Source organism: Lepisma saccharinum, chromosome 18 (assembly GCF_977018435.1).
Source record: "Lepisma saccharinum chromosome 18, izLepSacc3.1, whole genome shotgun sequence".
NCBI classification, from domain to species: Eukaryota; Metazoa; Arthropoda; class Insecta; order Zygentoma; family Lepismatidae; genus Lepisma; species Lepisma saccharinum.
Window position 1 is genome coordinate 42,999,307 of NC_139246.1, and position 24,034 is coordinate 43,023,340.

Below are 24,034 nucleotides of genomic sequence, written 5' to 3' on the forward strand. Positions count from 1 at the left end.
ATGAAACAACCTTCTAAAGTGATATAACGTAATCTTTCTTTGGAGAGTTTGCAATTATACTTAAAGAAATAAAATGACTGCATTGACACGATCTCTTTTTGGATAAATTCCACCAGTCAATTCCTGAAACTTTGACCGCGGTTGTATAATAATAATACTACGATTCTTCCTTGTTGTAAATAGTGTTGTCGTGATTACTTGAACCTTCGTGAATCCGTGACTTCCTTTCCCATGATACATTTAACAACCTTTAGAAAAGACATAAAAACGTGTATTTTCTGTGCATGAAAGTACTTGAAAGTTATAGGAGTATCAAATTAATGTTTCCATTGTCAGTTACGCCATCTTTATTTTATTTATATAATTTCTGCCGAATTCCCGCACTGTCTCCATAATATCTTTGAAAAACCAAGCATTGTGTGTTATGTTAATAGAGTTCTACAATAAAGTTCCCCACACTTGAGGGTTACCATTTGAATCCCCAAAGAACCATACTGGTTTGTTAACTGAACTATATGTAAACTTTCCTGAGAAAGAAGACAGGATTATATACAGGGTGAGTCAGAATTCCTATTACACACTTCTAGGGGTTGTAGAGGGGGACTTAGTAGATCAAGTTTTGATAAGAAGCCCATGTCCGGAAACGTACAGTTTTGGTACTGCACCGATAACAAGATCACATAATTTCACATCTCCCGCTTTACCTGAGTCAGTACAAGAGCTGCTCGATATGGCGATCCTGAAGTTCGTTGCAAACAATGTACCTCCGAAGGATGTTTGCATACACACGCTCAAAAATACCTGGTGTGTGCTGAATCGTGTCTGCTGCAGCCAGAACTCGTGCAACCAGGTCTTCCTCCGACATCACACGAGTGTAATAAACAAGACTCTTCATGTGGCCCCATACGAAAAAGTCAAGAGGAGTTAGATTCGGCGATCGTGGTGGCCAAGTAGTTGGTCCACTGCGACCTATCCACCTGTCCCCGTATGTTTGATTGAGATGTTGTCGGACGTCATGGGAAAAGTGTGCTGGTGCGCCATCATGTTGGAACCACATGTGCTGTGTAAACAGATTGTAAACAGAGGACGTTGGAAGCAGAACACATGACAGCAGGTGACTTAAGACGTCGCCCTCCGTCAATGTGGGTTGCCTACCGTGAAGCGGGAGATGTGAAATTATATGATCTTGTCATCTTTGTAGTACCAAAACTGTATGTTTCCGGACATGGGTTCCTTATCAAAACTTGATCTACTAAGTTCCCTCTACAACCGCTACAAGTGTGCAATAGGAATTCTGAATCACCCTGTAGTTCTTTTAATGTGGTTTTATAATACACTTTATCACGTTGTTTATAATTTCGATTTCCATTAATGATCAGAGTACAGCAATGCTAAAGTATAGCTATCCTAAACGCCACAAACAACAACGAAAACTAAAAATCTACTCTCTGTTCCAGTTTTGTTATTTGATTTTTTTATGTATTAATTATAAAAAGTATTATAATATTTCTTTTATTAACAGGTTTTTATATGTGTATGCATATGTTCCGTTGACTCCAAAAGCCTGAAAAGAAGAAGACAAATAGAAAATGACAAGGAGGTGATAGTAAATATTGAAGAGCCAGACAAGACACAATATTTGGAACAAAACTATAACACTAGTGAGTAATGCAATAATTAACGTAAGGATAGTAATTAAACTGGATCAATTCTTATATATTTGTAATTCTAGGATGATTATTATTATGTTAGAATAATTTTGTGTCAAACCATTCAATTTCTAAACTCACATTACAATTCTAGTATTTTTAGCTTCAAGTTAGTTTGAATGCCAATTCATATTCTAAATTATATTCAATTTTATATTACATTGTTCTGCTCTAGTGCATATGAAAAATAGTGACATGGCATAGAAAATTATAAAAATGCAAATATGAATATTACATCCTCATTACAAGTTCATTTTATGTGCAACAAATCAAATATCACAAATATTCTTAGAATGAATTTTTAACCAATTACAATATCTCTAATACAGAGCGATCCATTGATGTGTAGACCGTCGCGTCGGTGTTTGCGATATCGGCAAGCGAGGCACTCTCGGCCGTATTTTGGCAGTGTAGACTGTCCGTTAATCAAACGCCCAAGTTTCTGTAACTAGTTTAAAAAATGGTTCATTTACTTGCCAATTTATGAAAGAACGTGCTGAAACTGGAAAAAATTGTTGTTCGCACATTTTTGACACGTCTTGAAGTTACCCATAACTCGATGCAGTTCCCGTTGATTAATGTTGGTAATTTCCTTTCGAGCATTTTCTAATCTACCCCAGAGATAAAAATCGAAGGGGGGTTGGTTTCGTAAGTTAAACACTTTCCGTCTCCTGTAATTGAGTGGTAGCGTCGTCTCCTTGTAATCAAGGGGTCACGGGTTCGATACCCGGTGGAGGCACATAGTGGTTCGGATCCCACTTTAAGCTGTAGGTCCAGTCCCGATTAGCCTTACTGTGCATAAAATGGACTTAAAACACCAACTCAATCCATCAATCAATCCTGTAATTGAGTGTACAGAGAGTGGATTGTTTGACGATATGGAATTTGACACCCGGGATTTCAAATCGCCTTCGAACTTCATGTGCCAATTGAGTTTACATATATGAATCATAAATAACTACATGCTGTGCACTAGAAAACATTTGCTGAGCCATAACACACTTTGCGATTGAGTACAGTAGAAAAACAGAAAAACACAATACGTAACAAGCACCATATCACTTCACAGTCTCCTGTCTGCTTTAAGGACCTCTGGAAAATACAGTTTCTAGGGCCCCCACCCCTCGCCAGCTTACGTTAGTGGGTGTCTTAATAAAGATGTATCAAAAATGTGTGCGCATTTTTTGCGACTAGTTTGAACCAAGGTGTATTGATTGAAATCCGGTTCATTTGAATCAAGATTTATATCGTTTGAAAATAAAATCGCTGATTTAAACCACTTTAAATACATAATTTATAGAATAATTACATACGTACATAAGGATGATTTTGCAGATATCAGAATCACTTTTGGTGAAAGCACATTAATCTCGTAATCATTTAATGGTGTAAGATAGGAAAATAAAGGAAATAAAATGTGGTGTGAAGCTCATACGAAAGAAAATGTAAACACACTTACATTTCTCTTGATTTAAAATTCAATATTTTTTATAGACAAAAGTAGCCAACATTTTGTTTGGAAAAATCTCCAAAATATAATCATGTTAAACTATAAATAATGTCATTGTCATTAAACTGTAAATATACATAGTAGCCGATATTTTTGAAACTATCACTAAAAAAACTCCAAAATTCTGGTACAAAGACTATAAAAATATTCAAGGTACTATTTTAAGTTATAATTATAGAGTACATCCAGAATATTTTATTTTCACTGAAAGAAAAATTACTGAAATTATTAGACATTAACATAGTCAACAATATTTCCATAGTAGGTACAGAAAAATGTATATTTAGGTACATTTTTTATTTGCTTTAATCAAACTGTTGAGTATTTTATAAGGACGTTTACTAGAAACAGTTTTTCTATAAAAAAACATACAAGCAGTATTAAGCATATTTTTTTATAAAAATAATTAAAAAATCGATTTAAATTAAAAAATCCGATTTAAATTTAAAAATCAACAAAAAATATTTTTTGAATAAAAATCATGATTCTTATCCACCCTGGTTTCAACACATCCTTTTAAAAATGTGGTAAGTAAATCACTTTGTAAAATAAACTGTGTGCGCTTGCTTCATCGACGCTCTACGATGCCGACAAACGGTCGCGAGTACCTCGCTTGACCATAGTGCAAACACCAACACGGCGGTCTACACTTCAATGGATCGCATTGGTATATTTCATACAAGTGATATTTTTAATGTATTTTTAAACTTTTCAATTAAACTTTCATAAATTTAATAATATAATCTGGAAAATGAAAACATTTGTCTGAACTGAAGCTCATATTTCTGTCAGCAGGTGAATATGAATTTGGCTATACTGCTGGACCAGGTGGCCAATTTCATTATGAAAACAAAGGCTCAGATGGTGTAGTATACGGTTGCTATGGCTACATCGATCAAGATGGAACGGTCCGTGCCACTCATTACGTTTCTGATGGTTGGGGATACCGTCCTGTTACTCCTGGTGAACCAGTGGAGATTTTCTACCACCCAATGCCAGAGGAACCAGAAGAAGGCAGTGAGAATCACCACGAGCACCATGGGGAAATTGTTCAGTGGGAAGATTTACAGTTTCCGGATGCATGCAAGCGTGCTCCTATAGGACCGGATGGAGCAGGAGGTCCAGGTAAGTTCAATCTTTCTCTATTTCTCATTATAACACCATTAAGCCTTGTTTCCATTATTATGAAAAAATATAAATATGCTGACCAAGGCAGTAATTTATTTTATTAAGAACATAAAGTAAACGTTAGTTTATGTTTTTAATAAAATAAATTACTGCCTTGGTCAGCATATTTATATTTTTTCATCTATTTCTCACTGTTTAATTACACTGTACAGTGTGTGATCATCAATTGTAATTCTATTGATCTTACAACTACTTCGATACAAAATATAGGTAAGGTAAAGTTTCCCATGCATACAGCACCATGCCATGAAGGCATGTTTTAGGTGATGTGGGAGTAGTGCCCCACGCATTCAGTCATTTTGGATCTGATGTGATCATCACCATGCTCCAACCACCTTTACTCCCCCAGGTACCCATTGATTTGAGGCTGGGTGAACACCAGAGCTGCTTTATGTGGAGACACCTACCCTAGGAATCGCACCTGGATCTCCAATGTGCTAGTCAGACCCCCTACCGACTAGACTATTGTGGCTCTTCTTTACAAAATATATTCACTATATTAGGGCCTTCCCGATGGCATAGTGGTAACATCGTCTCCTTGTAATCAAGGAGTCCCGTGTTCCATACCTGGTGGAGGCACATTGCATAGTGTTTCGAATCCCACTTTAAACTGTAGGTCTAGTCCCGGTTCGGCTATATGTACATAAAGTGGACTTAAAACAATAATTGAATATATTCACTATGAGTACAAATATAATCCTCTACACTAATTACATATTTACTAGGAATCTCTGCAACCAGCCAATGATTGATTGATTGATTTGGTGTTTTAAGTCCACTTTATGCACAGTAAGGCTAATCGGGACTGGACCTACAGTTTAAAGTGGAATCCGAACCACTGTGTGCCTCCACCCCAGCAAATGAAAACAAGTCTGTGTGCTAGTAGTGACTTCAGAGGGCTGGCTGTCCAATGAATGTGAGATGGGAAGTGAGGGGGGAAGTGGCTACAGCTCTTTGCAGCGGTGTGCACTGCTTCTCTGCACCCAATCGCTTTCTCCCCTTCTCTGCCATCATGCACAGCCTTGATCTACAGATTCCTGAGTCAAAATGTCTACAGGCTATTATATATTGAATAATATATGCATTGTTTTCATTAGTCACTGAATCCAGCAATACTAAATATTGATTAGAAATGTATGTTTTTTAACACAAGGCTGTTTCCAAGCTGTTGCCAATATGTTAATGAGAAATTGCTCTCTAAACGAGATTAGAAAATACAAGTACATTTGCAAGTGATGTGTAGATTGAAAGTTATACAGCAAAGCACATGTACTTTCTTTATGTTCTTCTACTTATGTTCAAGATGAATTATTCGTCATTTGAAAGATAATTTATGACTTTAATATGCATTCTAACATATTTTAAAAGTTAGTTTCTTATTATCACTAACAAATAAGTCAATCCTTTATGCATCAATACAATACAATACAATACAATACAATACAATATATTTATTCATCGTTAGACATTGTACAATGCAATAGATGTCATCAGTTATTGGTTACATATTTGTTATTGTATATATGTAAATATATAATTATATATAGAGAGAGGGATTACATGGAACTACAATATGTTATAGATACTAATATGAGAGTATATGCATATATAAAGTAAGAGTACATAGACATAAGACAATTATAATATTAGTGACGATGAAATAATATAAGTATGGCAGTGGCAATATACATAACAATAATTCATAAAACAGGAAATAAATAATACAATACATTCTAGAATATTAAATCATTTTTGGGATGGATTTCGAATTCTTCTAGATTGTAGAAGACCTTTTCTTTTAACCAGGGTTGAAGTACACTTTTAAATTTTTTAAGAGAGACACTGTGAGCAGCTTCTGGTAACATGTTGTATAACTTAATTCCTAAATACTTGTAACTATTTTGTGTTTTACTTAATCTGATTGATGGTGTGTCGAGCTTGTAACAGAATCTTGTATTGTGTCTGTGCACAGTGTGTCTTGCATTATAATTAACAATTTCCATGTTTAAAATAACTTTTAAGAATTGCAAAACCCTTTTTTTCTTGTCGTTGTCATTTACAAAATAAGTATGTTAGCAAACACTTACGCGTTTATTACATTTTTTCAGGAGGCCCAGGTGGACCAGGAGGACCAGGTAGGAATCTAAAATATAGTATTAATATTCGAACATTGATTTAGTATCAGTTTCATTTTAGTGTTATAATAAAAGCTACACATAAATTCTGCTTCTAAGATTTAATAAATACTTTTTAAATCCTACAGTGAACCTCAACATTCAAGTTTTCAGTATTATGCGCATTCCACCTTAGAGGTCAATATCCCCCCCCCCCATATCCTACTCCATATGTTATCTATGGAAATAGAGAATTATTTAAGTAATATAATACATTTAATTTTAAAATCTTTGGCATGTACAGTACCATCGAGTTGGAAGAGTAATGAAACCAATTGAAAGCAAATTATTAAGCAAAACTAATTCAGTCATTCTCTTCACCTTGCACACATTTATGTCTCACCGTTGACATTTTTCCTCGATTGTGTAAAATGAACAAATGAATTTTATGGTGGCATATTGCAGTCACTACACCAAAACTAGATATTGTCCACAATGATCTATGAACGCTTCCCTTGAGGAATACAGTGGAATTTCGACTATTCATTCTTCAGAGGACTGTGGCTAAAATTTAACATGCATTAGATTATTGCACTGGGACTAGGAAAGTTAAATGTATAATGAGTGATAACATAAATTTGGGGTTCCAACTGTATTTTATTTACAGAAGTCAAAACAGCAACTTTCAAATAAAAGATAAATCACTTATATATTCATAAATATATGAAAATTCTGAAGTACAAAATAAATAAAGCAACCAAACTTTCTTTGAATAGGCCACCCAGGGGGTCCAGGACAACCAGGTTCCCCAGGACAGCCAGGATCACCAGGTAAGTACTACTGGTAGTGGAATTCTAAACACTGTACATATTTTACTTTATGTTATTTTGCATTACGATTATATATTTCCTATTGTAGGTCATCTTTTGGAGCTGTTTGTACAGATTCAAAAGACAATAATCTATCTTTTAGTTTGAGTGGTTCTTAGTTTTTACATATTCTTTTGTGGAAGGGGTGGCGGTTAATTCTCATTCTCATTTTACATCTACCGATTTATCTATAGTAGGAATAGTCAAGATAAAAAGATCAATGAATGAGTTATCTCTAAAAATGTAGGGAAACATGGGTATCATAAGAACAGAAGAGGTGAAGCTCATGCAGTAACAAGAATAATGTTAATGAAAATGATGATAAAGCAAAATAGAGTTCTTCTTGTGTTATGTTTTGTATTTTGCGAACCAATAATCTTGTTTCCAATTGAGAATGTATGGTTAAAGAATTTAAAGATAAAAAATAAAAATATATTTTAGGGCATGAAAGAAAGAAGTAAATGAAAAGCTGGATATGTTTGTAGGCAAAAGAGACTTGGATAAATTTGTAGCAGATAGCAACTGAGTTTCTACCAAAATGAAATATATTCATAAGAACAGTTTACTTGCTTTATTATTTATACACCGTGGGGCAGAAACAATTAGATAATTTAAATTTGTCACCATACCAAAATCTTTGTAGGTGGCGTGATGAAACACATATCCCTGCGTAGAGCAGTTTAAAACTTTCAGTTGTCATGCAGCATTGGTCGGAAGAGCATCGAGCATTTGCTGTGGAACGTTCATTAGAAGCAATGACTCCACTACTGTAATGCTGCACATTTCAACAACATTCTGACATCAGAAGGAATGGAGACCACGTGGCCTCTTGAGTAAATGGATGCAGTAGTCCTGAATTGTGTAACCCAATTCAATTTTGTCTGATGTGTCGGAACCTTTCAATTCCTTCCGATATCAAAATGTCATCAAAAAACATGGTGCATTACAGTAGCAGTCATTGTTTTTAAAGAATGTTTCCACAGCAAACCCTCTATGCTCTTCCGACCAATGCTGCATGACAACTGAAGGCTTTAAACTGCTTTACACAGGGATGTGTGTTTCACTATGCCACCTACAAAGATGTTGGTATGATGTCAAATTTAAATCATCTACTTGTACCACACCCTGTATATAAAAATATAAAAATATGTAATCCCTAATGAAATGCAAGCAAATAAATATGTTTCATTATTTTGTACATGCAACAAATTAATTTGAAATCAGCTCTTAACATGGAATAAAATATATATTTTTTCTTAATGACCAACCAGGCAGTCCAGGCTCACCAGGCAGTCCCGGATCGCCAGGCAGTCCAGGATCACCAGGTGGCCCAGGACAACCAGGAGGCCCAGGACAACCAGGAGGCCCAGGTAAGAATCCACATAGAACAGATATATTGTTTACTTCAACTTATTTTATAATATTTACATTACTGCATTCCTGTGATGACAACTAGTTAATAGCTATTTATTGCAATCTGTCTCATGCAGATACATTTTGTATCAGTTTTAAATCTTTATTGTTGTATGCAATTCATCACCAAAATACAATGAATTTAAACACAATCATTGAACATAAATTGTAATTAAATAATTTTAGTTAATAGCAATATGGGACTATACTTATGTTTTTTTTTTTTACTGGGAGAATTATTTGCATAAAGTAGACATGTTTATTTCTGAAGATATTGGTTCATATTTAATCTACAATACCTCTCTAGAATTTGGTTGTCCTATGAGGTATCCAAAATATATAATTGTGCCTACATAATAGATTTCTGTAATAAATTACTAGTGCATCAACATTTTGATTATTGCATGCATGAATATAGAAATTTAAAGTTGGTACACTATCAACAAAGTAAAAAGAAATATATGTGTGCACTGTATAGCATCAGACAATAATCATAGTTGGCACAATTAGGTACAAAAAGATAGATAACAAACAACTAGTAATTAAATTGTTTCTAAGCAACCTACAGAGATAGCATCAACTGTATTCATAGTTATATTTTTTGTAAAGTTCAAATTGTATCTTGTCATTCAACTTCAAAGACAAATGTTATCAAAGCACTCTGGTAAGTGATTTATTTAATTTTATATGAATTCAAAATTTGTATATTTTAAATGCATTTGTTTGATGCAGGTCATCCAGGGGGACCAGGAACAGGAGGGTCAGGTGAGTGAAATTTTATGTTTACGAGTGTTCAAATAATTTGTTATCAATGCTGCCCTGGAAATGTAGAGGAAGGGGCAATTTCATGCCACTGGAGTTTTTAAAAAGCTAGAAGTAACAGGAAAAATAGAATTACTGTAAACTTTACTAAAAATGCGAATCCACATGCTGAACAGAGCACACTCTTGTTTCTTATTTATGCTCATATTATGCTCAGATATGCTAATTTGCAGTAGATCTAGTTTAACATGGAGGCGTTACCCCCACACCCCCTATACGCCTTCATGGCGTGGTGCTATGCACAGGGGAACACTTTACCTTTATCCAAACAACTGTACCTCCACCAGATGTTGAACCGAGACCCATTGAGTACATCCAAGCCATCAGAAGGTGGGGGAGGATGTATCTCTGTGATTTCTCTTTGTTTAACTGAAACACATATTTTCATAATATAATTAAATGACACTCATTTATGATTTTTTTTTTTCAAATTCATCTCAGATGCCAAACATAAGGCTAAAATCTAGGACATTTATAGTATAAATTGTAATGTAGGAGCACTGTACAAATTTTTCATCGTTCGTTGCAGACTAATGAACTCATGGTGTTGTTATGAAAACTGGATATTTGCTGCCAGTTGTCATACTCATAACTAAAGAACAGGGGTACAGCATGTCTTTTTCAAAAATAAAGATGCCATAATGTTTTGTGCCAGGTTGTAACTTGGATTATAATGGAAAGGCACCTAAAAACAAAACTGAATTTGTTAAGTTTTAGATTGAAGGCATATAAAGGGATATCAAAGCATGAAAACATCATTATATGATTTGCCAGTGGGTAGAGGCACATCAATCTTAGATGCACATGCAAAGAATTGAAATGTCATATCTGCATCAGCCAAAACAAACAAATTTCTACAGTTCCTATCGCCAACATTATGAGATGGTATTAGCAGTTCTAGTAAAAACAATACTAAAATAAGTAATTAAGTGTTAAACTTAAATTTTCATTTGAATGGAAGTGATTCCCATTTACAAGGTTATTACAATAAAACTTTTCCTTCAGCTTGCCCATTAGTGTAGTGATAACATCATTCCCTTGAAATTAAAGTGTCTTTGAATCAATATCTGGTGGAGGCACATAGTGGTTCGGACCCAAATTTAGGTCCAATTCCAATTAACCTGTCTGTGCATAAAGTGGACTTAAAAAACAAAACTCTAACTCAAAACTTCTCCTTGTAGATGTAAATGTTATCAAATATACTTCACATAAGCATTTTATGCTGCCTGTTTGTGAAGGACTGTAAGAAGAATTGTAGCTACTGAACAATAGCATTTATATCAATTACAATGCATATGTAACAAAGGAAATCATAGTGTTTGACAATGTGCAATTAAAAAAAATATTATCATGGCATATATATGTATGTAGTGTCTAGTGTTACATTGTAGTGCACATTATAGGTGCTTCACCTACGTCACAAACTGTTGAATTATTGCTTCGAGCAGCCATGATTGAAGTCAGTTCTTGTAAGCATGCGGAATTCAAGCAGGTGATACTAACACAGACATTCATGATTTAAAACAAACATGCAGTTCATGCAGATATAAAGAACGCTAGGTGGTGGATATTTCCTTGCAAACAACAAATAAAATTGGCCACAAACATTACGACTGTGTGCATTTTGATGTCACATGAAACCCACCCATATGTTAGAGTCATATTATTAATGGTCAGTTAATCCCACTGATGTATGTAACATTCTTAATTGTGACTGCCGCAAGGTACAGTTTGTGTGTGTGTGTGAGGTGAAGGAAACAGTGGCACATGTGTGGTGAGGGTGCAGACCTGCATAAGAGAGACAGTGAATGAGAGAGAAAAGGGCATTGATGTACACCTCCAATTTTGGTCTGAATAATTCTGAATACGACATTTAATGTCAGGTTTTCATAAGATTACAATTCAGAACACACACACACACTGTATATATACATCCATGTATACATACATATACTACATATACATATGACATATGAGGTAAGCCAAAGTTTCATGTGCATATGGCACAATGCCATGAAGGCACATTTACGGGAAAGGGTGGGGGGGGGGGGGTAGGTAGGACCCGACATTATCGATCTCTGTCATTTTGGAGGTGATGTGCTCCGGCTGCAATTACTCCATAGGGTTGGCCCCAGGTACCATTGATTTGAGGCTGGGTGAGCTCCTGAGCCACTTTATGCAGGGACAAAGCTGGAAAAATTCCAACCTTAGGTCACCCATCCAAGAAATTGAACCCAGGTCTCCCATGTGGCAATCATATGCCCTACCATCTAAACCACCATGGCTCACACACAACACTCACACACACAAAATTGCTCCATTGCCGCTACGGCTATATAATTTTCACTAATGGTCCATATATCAATAAATAAATAAATAAATAAATATATATATATTTATACACACACACACATAATTATGCATATATATACACTAGCGGCAGAAAGTTTAGACTCACCTATGAAATTTATTGTTTAAATGAAAATAAAATGCTATTAGTTGAAACCAATCATCATAGTGCATATATTTGAACTTGTATGGATATGTTACACACCAACCTACATATAACACTGTATAGAAGACACCAATTATTCACAAAAAGTTGAATATGTTAAGAAAAGGAATCAAAATGCATTTTCATCACACTGCCTGTTCGTCAATGTGTCCTCCCCTTGATTTGATGACAGCTTTACATATGCGTGGCATTCTTGCTGCGAGTTTTCATACCTTCCCAGCATGATCTTTGGCCCACTCATGCCTTTTACGCTTGTGTACAGCTTTCAACAATGGTTTACGAACTGCTACTTGACCAAATAATCCAGCCGCATGCAGACGACTTTTCACTGTTGTAACAGACACTGGTTGCTCTCTTGTTGTATTTATTTCTGCGCATATGTCCACTGCCGAACGCCTTCTGTCACGCTTACTGAGTACGATAATGTGGTTGTCCTCGACGATAGACGTCTTCCTTCAACGCCCACAGTGTGGCCGATCCTCAAGACTGCCAGTTTCATCTCTTTGTATAACTGCTCTACGGACACTGCATTCGGAAATGTTTAATTGTTTTTTGCTATTTGTTGGTTTGACCATCCAATTTCCTTATATGCACATGCCTTGGCCCTAATTTCTTGGCTTATATTAGCCTTTTTTCCCATAGTTGCTGGTAAATGTGAACTTGTTCCCGCCTTTACGTCAAATTGGGCACTAATACTTCACAAGGTTCAAATACAAGCAGCACAACAATAGCAGGTACTGTAGGTTAAAATTACACACAATCACTTCTGGTATAACTACCACTGACCCCACAATAACTCGTTAGTAGGCTGATGCAACCACTCACAATCAGTAATATCATTGAAACGTTGAAGATTAACATAGCAAGAATGTATTAAAAGACAGTGAGAACTTGCTAAGAGCATACTGATAAGAGAGGAAAAAGTTTATAGAAGAGGACTGCACACTGATATTACATAAACATCATTCGATAAATAGATTAAAATTTCCAAGACATATCAAAACAGCTTTAAAAACATTCTACAAATATCAATAGTGAAATTCCAGCACAGTAGTGCCACCTGTTGTCACATTTTAAACTTTACTTTCAGCGAATTACAAATTTTTACAGGTGAGTCTAAACTTTCTGCCACTAGTGTATATACATACATATATACATATATACATGTGCAGAAAAATTCAAAGAACTAAAGTACTAGTACTTTAAGGGTATAACTTTCATGTTATATAAAATTCTGTGAATATTTATATTAGCTGATTCTGCAAAATTAATCATTTCACAAACATTTATTTTCAGGAGGTCCAGGTGGGCCAGGAGGTCCAGGCTATCCAGGTGGACCAGGAGGACCAGGTAGCCCAGGTGGTCCAGGAGGACCTGGTAGTCCAGGAGGACCAGGTAGCCCAGGTGGTCCAGGAGGACCAGGTAGCCCAGGTGGTCCAGGAGGACAAGGTGGATCAGGAGGACACCCAGGGGGTCCAGGAGGACCTGGTAGCCCAGGTGGTCCAGGAGGACCAGGTTATCCAGGTGGACCAGGAGGACAACCAGGGGGTCCAGGAGGACCTGGTAGCCCAGGAGGACCAGGTTATCCAGGTGGACCAGGAGGACCAGGTAGCCCAGGTGGTCCAGGAGGACCTGGTAGTCCAGGAGGACCTGGTAGTCCAGGAGGACCAGGTTATCCAGGTGGACCAGGAGAACAAGGTGGATCAGGAGGACACCCAGGGGGTCCAGGAGGATCTGGTAGCCCAGGTGGTCCAGGAGGACCAGGTTATCCAGGAGGACAAGGTGGACCAGGAGGTCCAGGAGGACAACCAGGGGGTCCAGGAGGACCTGGTAGCCCAGGAGGACCAGGTTATCCAGGAGGACCAGGTAGCCCAGGTGGTCCAGGAGGACCTGGAAGTCCAGGAGGACCAGGTTATCCAGGTGGACCAGGAGAACAAGGTGGATCAGGAGGACACCCAGGGGGTCCAGGAGGACCTGGTAGCCCAGGTGGTCCAGGAGGACCAGGTTATCCAGGCGGACCAGGAGGTCCAGGAGGACAACCAGGGGGTCCAGGAGGACCTGGTAGCCCAGGAGGACCAGGTTATCCAGGTGGACCAGGAGGACAAGGTGGATCAGGTGGACACCCAGGGGGTCCAGGAGGACCTGGTAGTCCAGGTGGTCCAGGAGGACCAGGTTATCCAGGTGGACAAGGTGGACCAGGAGGTCCAGGAGGACACCCAGGTGGTCCAGGAGGACCTGGTAGCCCAGGAGGTCCAGGTTATCCAGGTGGACCAGGAGGACAAGGTGGTCCAGGTAAGTCAGGCATGATACGTGCTGGAAAAAAACATTGAATGGCAAATTTTGTAAAAATGGATTTACAGTTTTCTAAATATATTTTGGCAATGACATTTTTTGATATTTTAATTCAATACATTCTTACTGGAGTCTAAATTATGTCAAATGCAAATCCAATAATTACAGTGATTATTTAAAACGTAGTATCTACATAATATTAAATGCCAAGTCAAAAATATTAATTTTGTTTAAATTCATTTCTTCAGGACAACCAGGATCACCTGGTCAACCAGGAAGTCCAGGACAACCAGGCAGTCCAGGTCAGTATACCTATATTTTGTATTGCTACAGATCAATACTATTCTAAGGTCTCAATTTATATTTGTGGACAGTGGCATAAATAACACCCCCTCAACACCAACAGTGCAGGGGGTTTCCTTTCGACTTGAAAATATATTTTCAACCAAACATATATTTCTATGGTGCTACAACTGCAAACAGAAAAAGTTAATGAGTAGAAGAATAGAAAGTGAACCTGCATTAGCTGAATAGTCCAAGTCATTGATTATGTCGCTGAAAGGTAGACAACAGGCAAGAAAATACACTGGTAACGCGTTCACCCCTCCCCTTGCCTACTTACTGCCCGCCTTTCAGCAAGGTTTGGTGAAACTGTGCTGCTCCTGTATGTTGTTAATTTTATTTTGTAGTTGTTGCATTGGGATCTGCTACTAATTTCTGGGAGAATTTTGATTAAGATGTATCTTGCACTATAGCTACAGAAATTGCTTCTTTTCGAAACATACTTTCAACTGAAATCAAAAGAAGAAACATATCGAACATCAGTGAAGTTACAGAATTCCTCGATAGAAAACAAAATTGTGGCTATTAGCATCCCAGCAAAATCAAATCATATAAATTGTTCCTCAAAACAGATGTATGCAATAAAATTCTTAGGAGTATGGACAGACACAAACCTGTCTTGGGACATGCAAAAAGTTAAAGTTTAACTCAAAAATTAAGCACTGCTACATGATGAGAATTCTGAGAAATGTTTTATCTTTAAATGATTTAAGGACAGTATATTTTGGACAGATTCAACCTGTACTTACATATGGTATCTCTTTTTGGGGCAGTTCACACAAAATGCAGAAAATTTTTATTTGGCAAAAACGGATATTAGAAATTATGGAAAATGCATCTCTCTCAAGCCCAACAAAACAAATTTTCAATGAATTTCAAATATTACCTCTTCCATGTTTGTACATATTAGAAACAATGTACTTTATTCATATAAATTCTGAAATCTTCTCAAAAATCTGGACGTACACAAATACAGCACTCGTATGCATAACTCCCTCCACCTTTCTACTGTCCGCACATCCAAAACACATAATGATCTAGGATTTCAAGGTGTAAAACTTTATAACAAATTGCCAGAGGAATTCAAGAATCATAATCCAACTAAATTTAAAATGAGAGTAAAGAGTATTTGTTTTATAACACAGAGGAGTTGTTAGATCATATTTTTCATTATTAGACATAACTTTTGATTTTTCTTTTCATTAATAGACAAGACCTTTGATTTCTCTTCTATTTTTTATGTTATTTTATACTCTTTTATTCTTTTTAATATGCATATGTATGTATCAATTCCTTTGTAATCAAAATTAAAATTGTAATTGACCTATCCCATATCATAGTGCTATTTGTACTTATATGATCAAGTGAATGTAATGAAATATATTCATATGAATTAATATTTTAGAAAAGAAAGATTTTTTTCTTAAATGAATAGGGGTGCACAACTGAAAGTTGCAGGAGGCCGTAGAGTGTGTTATTTACGCTACTGTTTGTGCTGGTCTGGGGTTAACACTTAAGGTACCTCTGTATATGATTTCAATTAAAACACTTAGGTCAAGTTACGTCATATGGTAAGTTATATTATTTATACTTTTACTACATTTCCAATATATGATTTTTTATTATGTGGTGTTTTTCAAACCAACATTTACTCCAGTGTGAGCTCCTTTTCAGATGGAGATTTTGGGATTCAGTTGGGGGGAGGGGGGGCAAGCTCCCGCTATATGTAGGCCTGAATTATTCTAGCGTTGGTAACATACTGCTTCTCGCTTCAGATTTTGCCAAAGTTAAAATATGTTCCCATGTAATTGAGAAATGCAGAAAGCTAATTAATTATATCAATTGATACAAAAATATGAATGAAATTGTAAAAATAATAATACATAGGATTTATTTCTCTTGTACTCTATAGTTGGTACAAGCATAAAAACACAGTTTTTGTTGTGATGTTTCAGGAGAACATATGCACCCTTCATCAGACATTCATTTTTAGTTTGATTAAAGATGCAGTTGTAACATTTTTTTTTAACAAAGAAGAAGCAGTTTTACAATAAATCTTGTGAGTGTTACATTGTTGTTTCACAGTTAAGTTGCTATGTTATGACTCCTGAAACATAAAAACAAAAACTGTGTTTTTTTATTCTTGTAGCAATCGTAGACTACAAGAGAAATAATTCTACAATGCAAGCAATGCATACATACAGGAGAGAATATTAGGATTTGTTTACTGATACATATGATGATGTGACCACTCATAAAAAAAATTGTAATAACACTAACCATTCAGCTATGTAGGAGGGCTAAGTATAAACATACCTAAAACACTAGAGCTAATCTATCTAATATATAAAAATGGATGTATGTATATATGTTTGTTCCGGCATAACTCTCAAACACCTGGAGCGATTTCCACCAAACTTGGTACACCTATGATATACAATCTGGAAAGTATTACTGGGGGGGGGGGGGTTAAGACACCCCTGGCACCACTAGGGATGGAGGTGCAAAGGGGTGACATGTAAAACGACTGATGTTAGTGTGGAATCCATAGTTTTCAGTGTCACTAAGCTGAATAGTGACACTCCCAATGCCGTTTAACTCCAAGACATCCCTGGCAGCCCTAGGGGTGGGGTTGGGAAGGGGTGACATGTAATAATAATCGAAAACGACCGATATTAGTGTGGAATCAATAGTGTTTGGGATTGCAAAGATGAATAGTGACACTCCCAATGCCGTTCAACTCCAAGTTCATTTTACACTATAGTTAGAATTCATTTTTTCCTGTCTAATAGAAGATTGGGATAAATATACAGGGTGACCTGTAATTAGATGTATTCCCTGAAAGGGGTTAAAGTAGAGGCAATTTGCAATAAATTTGACCATATGATACCCCGTCCGAAAATTAGTAGTTTTCGAGATAATCGAATTTCTATTGTTTTTTTTTTTTAAATGACAATTTTCCACATAAAAATACGAATTGAGAAAAAACAGCTCATTGTATGGCACATATTTCAGCGTTTTCTGATAACTAACGAATAAGTGGTTGGTTGGAAAAAAGTTTGTCCCAAATAACAATCACATGTAAGTAACGGGTGGGTTTAAATTTACAAATGATGAAAAAAAATGCACTCTTAGTTTACTTGGCAGCATATTAATAACAAAAATGGTATGACATGAAGCGTACAAGTTACTTAAATTACTTCCTTGTGTAATCAGCTATCCAACAAGGTACAAATGTTGCTAACATTCACATTTGTGTACAAGAAGTAATACTTCATTCATCTTCATGTGAATGGAATCAATGAACAATACAATTAAAGAACATTACATGTCTTGCTCAAAGTGGGCACCTCCATTACGAATTTAGGCATGCAGGTTTTTACGGACATTTGTTCTCTTAACTCGTGATGTGATGGTGTCATTGATGTGTTGACCAGCTGTTAAGATCCTCTCCCTGAGCTCTTCTTGCGAGTTTACCGGTGTCTTGTAAACTAAGTCTTTCATGTGGCACCAAAAGTAAAAGTCTCAAGGCGTCAAATCGATCAGGGGATCGAACTGGGCATCCATCATGCTGGTAAATCATGTCACGTCTTGTAGCTAGAGGCACATCCTCCAACAACTTTGCCATCTGGTTCCTCAAAAAATGTTCATAAGTGATGCCATTTAAGATTTGGGGCAGGAAAAATGGCTCAGTCAAATTATTGTTGATGCGTGCCACAGTAGCGTGCCTGGGCGTGCGAAAGTGGCTGGATGAAAATTACCCAAAGAAATGGATTGGCCAAGGCAGCCTGATTCCCTGGCTGGCTCAATCCCCCGATTTGACGCTTTGCGACTTCTACATTTGGAGCCACATGAAAGACTTAGTTTACAAGAAGAGCTGAGGGAGAGGATCCTAACAGCTGGTCAACACATCAAAGACACCATCACATCACGAGTTAAGAGAATAAATGTCCGTAAAAACCTGCATGCCTGCATTCGTAACAAAGGTTCCCACTTTGAGCAAGATGTATAATGTTCTTTAATTGTATTGTTCATTGATTCCATTCACATGAAGATGAATGAAATATTATTTCTTGTACACAAATGTGAATGTTAGCAACATTTGTACCTTGTTGGATAGCTGATGACACAAGGAAGTAATTTAAGTAATTTGTACACTTTGTGTCATACCGTTTGTTAATATGTTGCCAAGTAAACTAAGATTGAATTTTTTTATCACCACTTGTAAGTTTAGATCCACCCGTTACTTACATGTGATTGTTATTTGGGACAAACTTTTTTCAATGAACCACTTATTTGTTAGCTATCAGAAAACACTTAAATATGTGCCATACAATGAAGTTTTTTCTCAATTCGTATTTTTATGTGGAAAATTGTCATTTAAAAAACACAATAGAAATTCGATTATCTCGAAAACTACTAATTTTCGGATGGAGTATCATATGGTCAAATGTATTGCAAATTGCCTCTACTTTAACCCCTTTCAGGGAATACATCTAATTACAGGTCACCCTGTAGACCCGGGCATTGCCAGGTAATCAGCTAGTGTCTTGATAAGGAAAAAGAAATGTGCAAAATTAAATTGTGATTTTTCTAAGTGAATATTTTTTTTTATTCTGAAATAGGTCAACCAGGAAGCCCAGGTGGACCAGGATCAGGTGGCCCAGGTGAGTTATATATAGCTTGTGACTTATTGATATCTCAAACATTTAAACTTCTAATAGTTCTAAAAAAAAATTTAAATAAGGAAATAAGAAGGAACATTTTCATGAAATATAATTAGATCCACATATTTATAGCGAATAAAACATCAAAATTTCAGTAAAAAAAACTGGGCACATTTGAGATGAAAAGTGGTATAAAGAATGGCATATCAGTGTTAAAATGGTGAATGGAACCATATATTTGATTTAAAATGAAAAACATCTCCCTTCTAATAGAATATTTATGTATTTATCACAGTAACTAGTTTATTGTAGTGTAAAGGAGTCCATTTTTGCTGCTCAAATATTTACAGCAGAATTAATCAATTTTCCATGATTTGCATAACTCACAGGAAAATTCAGACTTCAAAAAAAGTGTCTCATCTGTAAATAAACTCTGAATTTCGTGTTAAAGGGTTTATTTCACATTTTGCAGTTCATTTCGCATTATTTCGTGACAAAACATGTAGGAAAATGCACTTCACCCCTTTCAAAAACATGAAAAATGAGGATTACAATGTGTTTTCATCAAAAATGAAATATACATGGCTCTAAATATGATGCTTACAAAAATGGATAGCTATCTTGTATTTTTACTTCAAACCATTTATCCAGCAACCTTGATTGCTTACTGAAGCAAGTATTACAATGAACGAAGTGGAAGGATGATTAATCAATTTATGATGATAGTCAACATACAATGGCATATTGACCCTATTGATAACATTGCAAATATATCTTGCAACATAACATTTCTAAATGGACATCTACTACCCAAATTCTGTTGTAATGTTATTTTTCTAAAGAGCGAAGACAGCAAAATACGTGTTCTTTTTTTTAAATATATTTCTAAACATGTAATCTTTTTCGTGAATCAAAACTCAGAAAATGTATGCAGTTGGATTAGAGGCTCTTATCATTAAACATCACAATTTAGACCTGTTGTATTCCAGAGTTAAAAATGTATGGAATGGAATTGTTGCTTTTTCTGTTCATTTTTTACTTTTACATGTTTTTCTTACGTTTTTCAGTTTTTACTGCAAGAGCAGTATCATTAAAGTTATTAACAGTATACAACCTGATAATTCACAAAATCAATATCGACAAGAAATGAAAAAAAACACTAACTTCTTGTACTGTAGCATATATGTTTAAATGCAATCATTAAAATACACATTTCATATTTTATGTTGTAAAAAATGCATTCTCTGTTGTAATATACCTCTTTTATGTCAATTATGATTATCATCATGAGTATTGTAACATAAATTACATTTTTTTCCATTTTAATAGAAACATAATCCAAAGTTTATGGAAACACATGGTCTCTAGTTATAGTTTCACGAAATTGAAAATTTTGGGACTACATCACTGTATATTTGCACTAAATGTTTATCATCTTATATTGAATATGTACAACGCATTCAATATGGGTAACATATAACTAAATTTCATATTAAAACTTTATTGATATTGATAAAAAAGAATCTAAAATTACTAGTATGGCTACAATAATGCAATAAATTCTACCATAAAAGTAGTGTTATGGATCTATACTAGGCGTAATTCTTCTTAATTACACAACATTGCCTGTCATTTTTAATGAAACTGAAGATAATTAAACTATGTACAACATTACTTAAAAAATACTCCATAACATTTTATATATGACTGTATTTAAATTATTTTTGCAAGAAGAAACTAGTTTTCCTATGTATTGTATTCATTGTTAAAAACAACTAATCTGATGAATACTCCACATTTAGAATTGAAACTTTACAAGAAAGAAAAATAATTTTATTTTATGATGTGATTAACTCCAGCTTTAAAGCTAGTTAAAAACTGTTAAATTATTATGGTTGAAACAGCACTAAAATCCATCTGCACACTTGTATTTTTGTATTTGAAATTTTGTTAAAATTATATGATTCTCTCCCCTCTAGGTTAATCATCATGATTAGTATCAATGGTTAATGCCTGAAATAGATTAAGGAACAAATTAAACCTTATTTATATTTTATTGATTTTGATTATTCTACTTTCCGTTTCTGCCACTTTTAGCTAATTGCAAAGAGTGATGATATAATGAAATTGATGAAGGGGCACTCACAAAGAACAACCATTCCCAGTCTGGGATTCAAACCCAGGACCCCTGACATAGTAGTGTGATAACCAGTCAGCCATAGAGGTTGCCTGTTTCCTTTGCATTTCTACAGAGAATGAAAATTTACAATTGCAGAAGGCGTATGCTGCATTTTGTTGATACAATACAAATTATATGTGAATACACACACATATATATGCACACATGCGACGATAACATTCATGATACAGTATATACACCTAAGCTTTGTCCTGGATTTGAACTTAGGGTCTCTGCCTTTGTACTTACCCCTCTGTCATGGAAGTTGGACTTCTTAATACTTAATAGTAAATTATTGGACTGAGTGATGAATTCAAGACCCAATAGAGATGAAATGTGCCATATGTTACTATCATCTAAGTATCCAAGAAAGTGTTTGTGTTTGGGACTATGTGGCATGTCTTAGTATAAGTTATAGATTTAGAGCATTAAGTTTTATACTTTTCAACAATACCAAGTTACAGAGTTTTCACTAACTGCTACATAAAAAAAATTCTGTGTTTTAGGAGGACCAGGTGGTCCAGGAGGCTATCCCCAAGGACCAGGTGGCCATCCATCAGGACCAGGTAAATAAATATTTGATCAAATTCATTAAGATTGAAGTCAGTCCATCATGCAACACTTTACTGTGAATATAGTCAGGGTCATTATTATACTTGACAGAAAGCTATATCTGATTTCTGTCCAGTTAAAAAACTTTATGTGCTATTAATTTGGGATTAATCAAAATTGAAATTGTATTAGAGAAAATAGCAAACTTAATATACATCAAAATATTAAAATAGTGTTTCGATCAAATTGTTATTATAATTGATATATTTTGAAATAGAACACCCTGGAGGGCCAGGAGGACCAGGTCAACCAGGAAGTCCAGGTTAGTTAAACATTTTCTTATCACATTTTCTTTCATTCTATTATATTAATAAGTCCAAGGCAAAGTTTGCTGAAGGTCCACTTTATACACAGATAGGCTAATCGACGCTGGACCCACAGTTTAAAGTGGGATCTGAACCATTATGTTCCTCCACCTGGCATTGAAGCCCCTTGATTACAAGCAAAGGGCATTACTACTATGCCATCAGGAAGAGCATTCTATTATTAGTGAATGTTTATCAACCTGTATTGAATACGAGAATAAGCCCAGGGCTTGAAATGGAAATTTTCACGAAACGAAACACTTTATTTTCGTTAACATGGTGTTGTGTTTTTTTTGCCCCTGATTAGTGCAGAGATAAGATTAATGACTAATGACATGGCATGCAGTGTTACATATAATAATAATTAATGCTTAAATGTTTACATCCAATAAATATAAAGCCCCAATCCCACCACTCACTCACTGACTCACTGACATAAATGTTATCCATGAAGGAAGCCCCGGAGGCGAAAAATGCCCGATTACGACCCCCCATGAAATTGTCTCAAAAGGCCGAGAAAATTCAAAAATCGCTCAATCGGCCCTTCCTTAAGGGTGAAAATGCCCTTTTCTCACGTCCTTAGCAACCGTTGCCACGGGCATTTTTTGCAGCACACATTGTTTTCTTCAATTCTTAATTGTCGAGATACATTATATTTCTCACAGATCTACAACACACAGATGAATCAACTCCTGGCTTTGAAAAGGTGGCTCAAACAGGGGTGACATCTACATAATAAGGAGTTTCAGCCCAGAATCAATTACTTATGTATATATTGGTAAACTCAATGCGAAAATGTTATCTACATCATGGTTCTTTTAACTAAATGTTTAGGGGGTATAATGACAAACAATTATTTAGAGTTTATGCCGTGCTTGTTGTTGACCATTGAAACGGACGTTGCTAGGGAACTTAAAGAAAGTTTATTTTCACCCCGGAAACTACTGTAAGGGAATTATGCTAGACTTTTCGAATTTCAAAATGCGAGCATCAGAATTTATTAGAGGCAATGTAGGAATTTGAGGGGAATGACGGAAAACAGTTATTATCCAATTACGTTCAAAAATGTGAAAATAACAAAATACGTAAATATTGCATTTTCAATTTAGTCGCTATTCAATTCGTTTATGCAAAACATCCAACTACTTATCTTGGAACGGTTATTACTTACTCAGATTATTATTATTAAGAAAATAGACAATAATAGTTTGAATATTTGTAATTTATTAGAGCCCATACACACATAAAGTTACTTTCTAAACTTTTCAAACTTGTACACATGTTCCCCATCATCCAATACAACATGCAGACATTTTCAGTCATTAAGATCTATGAAGAACCCCATCTATAACATGATTGCGCCCACAACGTGGCCGAAGGTCACGCATGTGAGCGTACAAGACGTGGCCAAGGGCCACGTCGAAAGTACGCGAGTCAGAAATATAAAGGCCATGGCACATGAATGATTTGATTTCAGTTTGATTTAGGATGGCCAGG

At 35.6% G+C, this 24,034-nt stretch overlaps 2 protein-coding genes across 2 annotated transcripts in view; both read left to right on the plus strand.

Moving 5' to 3' along the window:
- The window catches only part of LOC146002226 (uncharacterized), a 96,215-nt gene extending 74,021 nt beyond the window's left edge, over positions 1 to 22,194 (plus strand). Inside the window, exons 2-14 of the mRNA XM_083139943.1 lie at positions 1,523 to 1,661; positions 4,015 to 4,344; positions 6,516 to 6,542; positions 7,298 to 7,351; positions 8,662 to 8,760; positions 9,536 to 9,568; positions 13,437 to 13,669; positions 13,910 to 14,144; positions 14,220 to 14,246; positions 14,331 to 14,432; positions 14,681 to 14,734; positions 19,400 to 19,441; positions 22,127 to 22,194. Coding sequence (XP_082996069.1) covers positions 1,523 to 1,661; positions 4,015 to 4,344; positions 6,516 to 6,542; positions 7,298 to 7,351; positions 8,662 to 8,760; positions 9,536 to 9,568; positions 13,437 to 13,669; positions 13,910 to 14,144; positions 14,220 to 14,246; positions 14,331 to 14,432; positions 14,681 to 14,734; positions 19,400 to 19,441; positions 22,127 to 22,194 — 1,443 coding nt within the window. The remainder of the gene's footprint in view (positions 1 to 1,522; positions 1,662 to 4,014; positions 4,345 to 6,515; positions 6,543 to 7,297; positions 7,352 to 8,661; positions 8,761 to 9,535; positions 9,569 to 13,436; positions 13,670 to 13,909; positions 14,145 to 14,219; positions 14,247 to 14,330; positions 14,433 to 14,680; positions 14,735 to 19,399; positions 19,442 to 22,126) is intronic.
- Positions 22,195 to 22,233: 39 nt separating this feature from the next.
- The window catches only part of LOC146002227 (uncharacterized), a 79,539-nt gene continuing 77,738 nt past the window's right edge, over positions 22,234 to 24,034 (plus strand). The window contains exons 1-2 of the mRNA XM_083139945.1: positions 22,234 to 22,248; positions 22,450 to 22,494. Coding sequence (XP_082996071.1) covers positions 22,234 to 22,248; positions 22,450 to 22,494 — 60 coding nt within the window. The remainder of the gene's footprint in view (positions 22,249 to 22,449; positions 22,495 to 24,034) is intronic.